This window comes from Boleophthalmus pectinirostris, unplaced genomic scaffold (genome assembly GCF_026225935.1).
Source record: "Boleophthalmus pectinirostris isolate CB_2022bp ecotype Guang Dong unplaced genomic scaffold, ASM2622593v1 HiC_scaffold_21, whole genome shotgun sequence".
NCBI lineage: Eukaryota > Metazoa > Chordata > Actinopteri > Gobiiformes > Gobiidae > Boleophthalmus > Boleophthalmus pectinirostris.
Window position 1 is genome coordinate 38,567,558 of NW_026571175.1, and position 12,500 is coordinate 38,580,057.

The following is a 12,500-nucleotide window of genomic DNA, read 5'->3' on the forward strand; positions in this document are numbered from 1 at the left end:
GGTCTGGTCCTGGTTGAGTCCTGGATCTTTGTCCTGGTCTCTGTTCTGCTCCTGGTTCTGGTCTCTGTCAGGTTTTAGGTTCTGGTCCTGGTCCTGGTCCTGGTCCGGTTTCAGGTTCTGGTAGGTCTTGCGTCTCTGTCTCCTGAGCGTTTGACTCTGTAGATCCTTCACTTCCCTCAGAACCTCCTGGGCCTGTTTCCAGGAGCACAGCGCCTCCTGCAGGAGACGCTCCGCCTCTGCACGCTGCTCCTGGACACCGGGAGTCCGGTCCGAGTCCTGCTCCTGCTCCTGCTCCTGGTCCTGGTCCTGCTCCTGGTCTGAGTCCTGGTCCTGGTCCTAAGAGAAGAGAGATTTTCATGAGTCCCACACAGACCACATTTACAGGTTTTTTTGTTGTTCTCAAATCAAATTTTCTTCTTGGAGTTTCCACGGAAATAAGAATTTATAATTATAAACTGAATTTAAATGGAAAAAAGAAAAATAAACATGAAACAAGATCCAGGAAAAAAATCATTTGGCTTTAAAATCAGAATAAACCAAACACTTTGTTCACTATTAACTTGAATTCTGAATCTTCATTTTCATTTGGACTTTAGTGTTTACGTGAACTTTTTAAAGCCAAATTTTTATTCAGAATTAAATTATTTTTATTCAGAATTCAATTATTTTTATTCAGACTTAAATCTCTGGTGTCTCTTATATTGTGTTTTTAATCGGGTTTAAAAGGGAAAATATCGATTATAATTTTACACAAATCAAGATGCAGTTTGTGAAGAAAAGTCAAACAATTATTTACAAAAAAAAGCCAAATTTGGGAATTTTTTTTTCCGTCTCACCGGGTCTGAGGAACTTTACAGAACCTGGTCATGAAAATACTTAAAGACTTAAAGCCACAGTGTGGAACTTTTATGGAACCCAAAAGAAGTGAGTGACTCGCCTCTCCACAGACCTGACTAACACGGGCCCGTCTCCAGAAAGTTCACCAGTGATGAAAACAGTAAAACAAAGACCTGAGCCGAGTCCTGGTCCGGGTCCTGGTCCGGGTCCGAGTCCTCCTCCAGGACCTCCTCCAAGTCCTGGTTTAGACCTGGTTTCTCTTCTGACTCTTTCTCTTCTGGGCCGTGGTTCTGGTCCAGTTTCGGTCCCTCCTGGTTCTTCTCCAAACCCAGATCTGGTTCTGGTCCAGATCTGGATCGACTCTCACGTGGTTTGGTTTGGTCTGGGTTTGGTGAAGATTGTGGACAAGTCTGGTCCCTGGTCTGGTCCCTGGTCTGGTCCCTGGTCTGGTCCTGGTCTGGTCTCTGGTCTGGTCCCTGGTCTGGTCTCTGGTCTGGTCTCTGGTCTGGTCCCTGGTCTGGTCCCTGGTCTGGTCTGGTCTGGTCCCTGGTCTGGTCCCTGGTCTCCTGGTCTGGTCTGGTCTCTGGTCTGGTCCCTGGTCTGGTCTCTGGTCTGGTCTGGTCTGGTCCCTGGTCTGGTCCCTGGTCTGGTCCCTGGTCTGGTCCCTGGTCTGGTCTCTGGCTTTGGTCTTGGTCTGAGGAGAGTCTTTGGTCTTGACTCGTGGAGATGCAGATCCTCCAGACCTGAAAGAGACCTGAGTTAGACCTGAGTGTGTGACCTGAGTGTGTGACCTGAGTGTGTGACCTGAGTGTGTGACCTGAGTGTGTGACCTGAGTGTGAGTTTGAGACAGGGCAGTGCCTGGTTTTAGCGTCACAGCTGGAGAACAGGACCAAGACTCAAAGAACCTGAAGATCCTGGAGCTTCAGGTTCATGGAGCAGCTGAACTCAGTCCAGGATCTGGGTCAGACCGAAGGACACGAGCTGGACTCACCTGGACTGGATCTTGGTCTGGTTCTGGGTCTTGGTCTGGTTCTGGGTCTTGGTCTGGTTCTTGGGCGAGTTCTTGTGGGTGGATCGTTCTCGTTGAGCCTTGGTTTTCTGTAGCTCCTGATAAAAAACACAGAGTCAGAAACCAGGACTAAACCAGGTCTAAACCTGGACTAAACCAGAACTAAACCAGGTCTAAACCCGGTCTGACCTGCAGTCTCATCTCCTCCAGCAGTTCTTGGGCTCTCTGCATCTTCTGAGCGATGAGACTCTGGAGCTGCCCCACAGGAGCCTCCTCAGACCGGAGCTCGGACCGGACCAGACCGGGTCTAAGACGGGATCAGAACCAGATCAGAGAGAGGTCAGAGAGAGGTCAGGGGTCAGGGGTCAGGTCGTACCTGGAGGTCAGGACTTGGTCCATGGACGCACAGCGGTTTCTTCCCTGAGAACTGAGCTTCTTCCCGGGCTGAGGAGTCCGACTCTGACCCTTAAACACCTGGAAGAACCAAGAGTCTGAGACCAGGACTGGACCAGGTCTAAACCAGGACTGGACCAGGTCTAAACCCGCTCTGGTCCGGGTCTGGTCCGGGTGTGGTCCTGGTCTAGTCCGGGTCTGGTCCGGGTCTGGTCCGGGTGTGGTCCGGGTGTGGTCCTGGTCTAGTCCGGGTCTGGTCCGGGTCTGGTCCGGGTGTGGTCCGGGTCTGGTCCGGGTCTAGTCCGGGTGTGGTCCGGGTGTGGTCCGGGTGTGGTCCTGGTCTAGTCCGGGTCTGGTCCGGGTCTGGTCCGAGTCTGGTCTGACCTGGGCGTGGCCTCGGTTCTTCAGGACTTTGCTGGTTTCTCCTCGGCCCCAGTTCCTCTCGCTGGCTCGGGGCAGAGACCCGGTCTTGGTCCCGGTCTTGACCCGGGTCTCTCTGGGTCTGAGTTTGGACACGTCGGTTCCCGCCCTCTGCCGCCCCCCCCACCACCCTGCAGTCCACGTGCACGCCCCCCCCCCACGTGCACGCCCCGCTCCCATGATCCTCTGCTCCACAAGTCGTCCTCTGAGACCAAGTCCAGGCTCAGAGCCCCACAAGACGACGACGCCTGAGAACACACACACGTCACACGTCACATGTCACACACACACGTACACATGTCACACACACACATGTCACACATGTCACATGTCACACACACACGTCACATGTCACACACACACATGTCACATACACACGTACACATGTCACACACACACATGTCACACACACACATGTCACATACACACGTACACATGTCACACACACACATGTCACACACACACATGTCACATACACACATGTACATACACACATGTCAGAGCCCCACGAGACGACGACGCCTGAGAACACACACACGTCACATGTCACATACACACGTACACATGTCACATACACACATGTACATACACATGTCACACACGTCACATGTCACATCTCACATACACACATGTACACACAGGTCACATACACATGTCACATACACACACAACTGTTTTGTCTGCAACATCACACTGGGGGATTCCATCAAAAAAAAAAAAAAAAAAAAAAAAAAAAAAAATATATATATATATATATATATATATATATATATATATATATATATATATATATATATATAATATATATATATATGTATATATATATGTCTGTGTAAATTATTTGGTTGAAATAATGTTTAAAGTGTTGGACAAAAATGTGTTTCTGGTGTAAACTCATGTGTGACGTCATCGCTGTGACGTCATCAGTGTGACGTCATCACTGTGATGTCATCAGTGTGACGTCATCGCTGTGACATCATCAGTGTGACGTCATCAGTGTAACATCATCAGTGTGACGTCATCGCTGTGACATCATCAGTGTGACGTCATCAGTGTGACATCATCGCTGTGACATCATCAGTGTGATGTCATCGGTGTGACATCATCGCTGTGACGTCATCGGTGTGACATCATCGCTGTGACATCATCAGTGTGACGTCATCGGTGTGACATCATCAGTGTGACATCATCGGTGTGACATCATCGGTGTGACATCATCAGTGTGACATCATCAGTGTGACATCATCGCTGTGACATCATCGCTGTGACGTCATCAGTGTGACGTCATCAGTGTGACGTCATCAGTGTGACGTCATCAGTGTGACATCATCAGTGTGACGTCATCAGTGTGACATCATCAGTGTGACATCATCAGTGTGACGTCATCAGTGTGACATCATCAGTATGACATCAGTGTGAGATGAGAGACGTACCACAGTGAGCAGGTGTCCTCGTGACGGGAGTCTGCGCCCCACAGGAACACGAACCCGCTCCTTTGTCAAATGTACCAGAGACACGTCCTCCAGCGCCACCTGCAGGACAGGGACAGACAGGTGAGACACGTCCTCCAGCGCCACCTGCAGGACAGGGACAGACAGGTGAGACACGTCCTCCAGCGCCACCTGCAGGACAGGGACAGACAGGTGAGACACGTCCTCCAGCGCACCTGCAGACAGACAGGGACAGACAGGTGAGACACGTCCTCCAGCGCCACCTGCAGGACAGGGACAGACAGGTGAGACACGTCCTCCAGCGCCACCTGCAGGACAGGGACAGACAGGTGAGACACGTCCTCCAGCGCACCTGCAGGACAGGGACAGTGAGACAGACAGTGAGACATGTCCTCCAGCGCCACCTGCAGGACAGGGACAGACAGGTGAGACAGACAGGTGAGACAGCTACAGGTGAGAGGAGCTATCAGTGTTAAGAGGACTCAGGCCCGGTCTGGACTGGGTCTGGACCCGGACTCGTACCTGGTCTAAGGCGGGGTCTCGGGGTCGGCTCTTGGCTCGGGTGATGGCCGAGTTCAGGACCTGGATCCAGGATTCTTTCTCCTCAGGACTCAGAGCCACAAAGACCAGAGTGTGGACCTGAAACAGAACCAGGACTAAACCAGGACTAAACCAGGACTGAACCAGGACTGAACCAGGACTAAACCAGGACTAAACCAGTAGCAGTAGTATCAGTTGTAGTAGTAGTATATGTAGTAGTATTTTTAGAATTTGTAGTACTTGTAGTAGTACTTGTAATAGTATTTGTAGTACTCGTAAGTACTCACAGAATTTGTAGTACTTATAGTAGTATTTGTAGTACTCACAGTATTTGTAGTACTTGTAGTAGTAGTAGTAGTAGTAGTACTTGTAATACTCACAATATTTGTAGTACTTATAGTAGTATTTGTAGTACTCACAGTATTCGCGGTCGTGTTTTTCTGGAGGATGTAGTAGTAGTAGTAGTAGTAGTAGTAGTACTTGTAGTATTTGTAGTACTCACAGTATTCGTGCTGGTGTTTTTCTGGAGGATGTAGTAGTAGTAGTAGTAGTAGTACTTGTAGTACTTGTAGTACTCACAGTATTCGTGCTGGTGTTTTTCTGGAGGTAGTAGTAGTAGTAGTAGTAGTAGTAGTAGTAGTAGTAGTAGTAGTACTTGTAGTACTTGTAGTACTCACAGTATTCGTGCTGGTGTTTTTCTGGAGGATGTAGTAGTAGTAGTAGTAGTAGTACTTGTAGTACTTGTAGTACTCACAGTATTCGTGCTGGTGTTTTTCTGAAGGATGTAGTAGTAGTAGTAGTAGTAGTAGTAGTACTTGTAGTACTTGTAGTACTCACAGTATTCGTGCTGGTGTTTTTCTGGAGGATAGTAGTAGTAGTAGTAGTAGTAGTAGTACTTGTAGTACTTGTAGTACTCACAGTATTCGTGCTGGTGTTTTTCTGGAGGATGTAGTAGTAGTAGTAGTAGTAGTAGTACTTGTAGTACTTGTAGTACTCACAGTATTCGTGCTGGTGTTTTTCTGGAGGATGTAGTAGTAGTAGTAGTAGTAGTAGTAGTAGTAGTAGTAGTACTTGTAGTACTTGTAGTACTCACAGTATTCGTGCTGGTGTTTTTCTGGAGGATGTAGTAGTAGTAGTAGTAGTAGTACTTGTAGTACTTGTAGTACTCACAGTATTTGTGCTGGTGTTTTTCTGGAGGATGTAGTAGTAGTAGTAGTAGTACTTGTAGTACTTGTAGTACTCACAGTATTCGTGCTGGTGTTTTTCTGAAGGATGTAGTAGTAGTAGTAGTAGTAGTAGTAGTAGTAGTAGTAGTAGTAGTAGTACTTGTAGTACTTGTAGTACTCACAGTATTCGTGCTGGTGTTTTTCTGGAGGATGTAGTAGTAGTAGTAGTAGTAGTACTTGTAGTACTTGTAGTACTCACAGTATTCGTGCTGGTGTTTTTCTGGAGGATGTAGTAGTAGTAGTAGTAGTAGTAGTAGTAGTAGTAGTAGTAGTACTTGTAGTACTTGTAGTACTCACAGTATTCGTGCTGGTGTTTTTCTGGAGGATGTAGTAGTAGTAGTAGTAGTAGTAGTAGTACTTGTAGTACTTGTAAGTACTCACAGTATTCGTGCTGGTGTTTTTCTGGAGGATGTAGTAGTAGTAGTAGTAGTAGTACTTGTAGTACTTGTAGTACTCACAGTATTCGTGCTGGTGTTTTTCTGGAGGATGTAGTAGTAGTAGTAGTAGTAGTAGTAGTACTTGTAGTACTTGTAGTACTCACAGTATTCGTGCTGGTGTTTTTCTGGAGGATGTAGTAGTAGTAGTAGTAGTAGTACTTGTAGTACTTGTAGTACTCACAGTATTCGTGCTGGTGTTTTTCTGGAGGATGTAGTAGTAGTAGTAGTAGTAGTACTTGTAGTACTTGTAGTACTCACAGTATTCGTGCTGGTGTTTTTCTGGAGGATGAAGCGACTGTGGTTTTTTTTGCTGCGACTTTTTTCTTTCTTCATTTCTTCACAACGATCGAATTTGGACAAATCCAAGACGAGTTGAGCCCGACACTCGTCCTTCACCTGGAACCACACCAGAACTCAACCAGGACTCAACCAGGACTACACCAGGACTCAACCAGGACTCAACCAGGACTCAACCAGGACTACACCAGGACTCAACCAGAACTCACCAGGACTACACCAGGACTCAACCAGGACTCAACCAGAACTCAACCAGGACTACACCAGGACTCAACCAGGACTACACCAGGACTACACCAGGACTACACCAGAACTACACCAGGACTCAACCAGGACTACACCAGGACTCAACCAGGACTCAACCAGAACTCAACCAGGACTCAACCAGAACTCAACCAGGACTCAACCAGGACTACACCAGGACTACACCAGGACTACACCAGGACTCAACCAGGACTCAACCAGGACTACACCAGGACTACACCAGGACTACACCAGGACTACACCAGAACTACACCAGGACTACACCAGGACTCAACCAGGACTCAACCAGAACTCAACCAGGACTCAACCAGGACTCAACCAGGACTACACCAGGACTACACCAGGACTACACCAGGACTACACCAGGACTCAACCAGGACTCAACCAGGACTACACCAGGACTACACCAGAACTACACCAGAACTCAACCAGGACTCAACCAGGACTACACCAGGACTACACCAGGACTACACCAGACTACAACAACAGAACTCAACCAGGACTACACCAGAACTCAACCAGACTCAACCAGGACTCAACCAGGACTCAACCACCAGGACTACACCAGGAACTACACCAGGACTACACCAGACTACACCAGAACTCAACCAGGACTCAACCAGGACTCAACCAGGACTACACCAGGACTACACCAGAACTCAACCAGGACTCAACCAGGACTCAACCAGGACTCAACCAGGACTACACCAGGACTACACCAGGACTACACCAGGACTACACCAGAACTCAACCAGGACTCAACCAGGACTCAACCAGGACTAACACCAGGACTACACCAGGACTACACCAGGACTACAACCAGGACTCAACCAGGACTCAACCAGGACTCAACCAGGACTACACCAGGACTACACCAGGACTACACCAGGACTACACCAGAACTCAACCAGGACTCAACCAGGACTCAACCAGGACTACACCAGGACTACACCAGGACTACACCAGGACTCAACCAGGACTCAACCAGGACTACACCAGGACTACACCAGGACTACACCAGGACTCAACCAGGACTCAACCAGGACTCAACCAGGACTACACCAGGACTACACCAGGACTACACCAGGACTCAACCAGGACTCACCAGGACTACACCAGGACTACACCAGGACTCAACCAGGACTCAACCAGGACTCAACCAGGACTACACCAGGACTACACCAGGACTCAACCAGGACTACACCAGGACTACACCAGAACTCAACCAGGACTCAACCAGGACTACACCAGGACTCAACCAGGACTCAACCAGGACTACACCAGGACTACAACAGGACTACAACAGGACTACAACAGAACTCAACCAGGACTACACCAGGACTCAACCAGAACTCAACCAGGACTACACCAGGACTCAACCAGGACTACACCAGGACTACACCAGAACTCAACCAGGACTACACCAGGACTCAACCAGGACTACACCAGGACTACACCAGGACTCAACCAGGACTACACCAGGACTACACCAGGACTCAACCAGGACTACAACAGAACTCAACCAGGACTACACCAGGACTACACCAGAACTCAACCAGGACTACACCAGGACTACACCAGGACTCAACCAGGACTCAACCAGGACTACAACAGAACTCAACCAGGACTACACCAGGACTACACCAGAACTCAACCAGGACTCAACCAGGACTACACCAGGACTACACCAGAACTCAACCAGGACTCAACCAGGACTACACCAGGACTACACCAGAACTCAACCAGGACTCAACCAGGACTACACCAGGACTACACCAGAACTCAACCAGGACTCAACCAGGACTCAACCAGAACTCAACCAGGACTCAACCAGGACTACACCAGAACTCAACCGGGACTCAACTAGGACTCAACCAGGACTACACCAGAACTCAACCGGGACTCAACCAGGACTACACCAGGACTACACCAGGACTCAACCAGGACTACACCAGGACTCAACCAGGACTACACCAGGACTCAACCAGGACTCAACCAGAACTCAACCAGGACTCAACCAGGACTACATCAGGACTACACCAGGACTCAACCAGGACTACACCAGGACTACACCAGGAGGAGGATGAAGAGGATGATGAAGAGGAGGATGTGGATGAGGATGATGAAGAGGAGGATGATGATGATGAAGAGGAGGAGGAGGATGATGATGATGAAGAGGAGGATGAGGATGATGAAGAGGAGGATGAGGATGATGAATGATGAGGATGAGGATGATGATGATGATGAAGAGGAGGATGAGGATGATGATGATGAAGAGGAGGATGAGGAGATGAAGATGAGGATGAGGATGATGAAGAGGAGGATGAGGATGATGATGATGAAGAGGAGGATGATGATGATGATGATGAAGAGAGAGGATGATGATGATGAAGAGGAGGATGAGGATGATGAAGAGGAGGATGATGATGATGATGATGAGGAGGAGGATGATGATGATGATGATGAAGAGGAGGATGAGGATGATGATGATGATGATGAAGATGAGGATGATGATGATGAGGAGGATGAGGATGATGATGAAGAGGAGGATGATGAGGATGATGATGATGAAGAGGAGGATGAGGATGATGATGATGAAGAGGAGGATGAGGATGAGGATGATGATGAAGAGGAGGATGAGGATGATGATGATGATGATGAAGAGGAGGATGAGGATGAGGATGATGATGAGAGATGAGGATGATGATGATGATGAGGATGAGATGATGATGATGATGATGAAGAGGAGGATGAGGATGATGAAGAGGAGGATGAGGATGATGATGATGATGATGATGAGAGGAGGATGAGGATGAGGATGATGATGATGAGGAGGAGGAGGATGAGGATGATGATGATGATGATGAAGAGGAGGATGAGGATGATGGATGAGGATGAGAGGAGATGAGAGGATGAGGATGATGAAGAGGAGGAAGAGGAGGATGAGGATGATGAGGATGATGATGAAGAGGAGGAGGTACCTCTTTGGAGCAGACCCAGAGTCGGTCTCGTTTCAGGACCAGGTATCGGTTCTTCCACAGCTCCCTGAACAGGCCACGCCCACAGAACTGTCTGACCCAGCCCACTTTATCAGGAACCGGACCCACCAGCGCCACCTCCTGGACCACCTGAAAACACACACACACACACACATGTACACACAACACACACACACGTACACACAACACACACACACATGTACACACACACACACACACACACGTACACATGTACACACACACACACACACATGTACACACACACACACACATGTACACACACACACACACACACATGTACACATGTACACACACACACACACACACATGTACACACACACACACACATGTACACACACACACACACACACACATGTACACATGTACACAACACACACACATGTACACACAACACACACACATGTACACACACACACACACACACACATGTACACACACACACACACACACATGTACACATGTACACACACACACACACACATGTACACACACACACACACACACATGTACACACACACACACACACATGTACACACAACACACACACACACACACACACATGTACACACAACCACACACACACATGTACACACAACACACACACACACACACACACACACACACACACACATGTACACACAACACACACACACATGTACACACACACACACACATGTACACACACACACACACACACACATGTACACACACACACACACACACACACACATGTACACACACACACACACACATGTACACACAACCACACACACACATGTACACACAACCACACACACACATGTACACACACACACACACACACACACACACACACACACATGTACACACAACACACACACACATGTACACACACACACACACATGTACACACACACACACACACATGTACACACACACACACACACATGTACACACAACCACACACACACACATGTACACACACACACACACACACACACACACACACACACACACACCACACACACATGTACACACACACACACACACATGTACACACACACACACACACACACTGTACACACACACACACACACATGTACACACACACACACACACACACATGTACACACACACACACACACACACACACACACACACATGTACACACACACACACACATGTACACACAACCACACACACACATGTACACACACACACACACACACATGTACACACACACACACACACATGTACACACAACACACACACAACTGTACACACACATGTACACACACACACACACATGTACACACACACACACACACACACACATGTACACACAACCACACACACACACATGTACACACACACACACACACACACATGTACACACACACACACACACATGTACACACACACACACACACACACACACACACACACACACACATGTACACACAACACACACACACATGTACACACACACACACACACACACATGTACACACACACACACACACATGTACACATGTACACACAACACACACATGTACACACACACACACACACACACGTACACACAACACACACACACACACACACACACATGTACACACACACACACACATGTACACACACACACACACACACACATGTACACACACACACACACACACATGTACACACAACACACACACACATGTACACACAACCACACACACACATGTACACACAACACACACATGTACACATGTACACATGTACACACAACCACACACACACATGTACACACAACACACACATGTACACACAACCACACACACACATGTACACACAACACACACACACATGTACACATGTACACACAACACACACACATGTACACACAACACACACATGTACACACAACACACACACACATGTACACACAACACACACACACACACATGTACACATGTACACACAACACACACATGTACACACAACACACACACACATGTATACAGAGACACACAACACACACATGTACACACAACACACACATGTACACACAACACACACACACATGTACACACAACACACACATGTACACACATGTACACACAACACACACATGTACACACACACACACACACATGTACACACAACACACACACACATGTACACAACACACACATGTACACACAACACACACACACATGTACACACAACACACACATGTACACAACACACACATGTACACACAACACACACATGTACACACAACACACACACACACACACACACATGTACACACACACACACACATGTACACACACACACACACACACACACATGTACACACAACACACACATGTACACACAACACACACATGTACACACAACACACACATGTACACATGTACACACAACACACACACATGTACACACAAACACACACAACATGTACACACAACACACACACACATGTATACAGAGACACACAACACACACATGTACACACAACCACACACACACACACACACACACACACACATACACACAAACACACACATGTACACACAACACACACACACACGTATACAGAGACGCACAACACACACACATGTACACACAACACAAC

The 12,500-nt window shown here is 47.8% G+C and overlaps 1 protein-coding gene across 1 annotated transcript in view; it reads right to left on the minus strand.

Annotated features, from left to right (window-relative positions):
- LOC110170146 (pleckstrin homology domain-containing family O member 1-like) overlaps nt 1-12,500 on the minus strand; it is an 18,398-nt gene that overhangs the window by 744 nt on the left and 5,154 nt on the right. Inside the window, 12 exon segments of the mRNA XM_055157133.1 lie at nt 1-336; nt 1,011-1,367; nt 1,424-1,580; nt 1,830-1,945; nt 2,037-2,154; nt 2,224-2,321; nt 2,625-2,785; nt 2,788-2,908; nt 4,094-4,192; nt 4,634-4,750; nt 6,573-6,710; nt 9,857-10,003. The exon segment at nt 1-336 is cut by the window's left edge and continues 744 nt beyond it. Coding sequence (XP_055013108.1) covers nt 1-336; nt 1,011-1,367; nt 1,424-1,580; nt 1,830-1,945; nt 2,037-2,154; nt 2,224-2,321; nt 2,625-2,785; nt 2,788-2,908; nt 4,094-4,192; nt 4,634-4,750; nt 6,573-6,710; nt 9,857-10,003 — 1,965 coding nt within the window.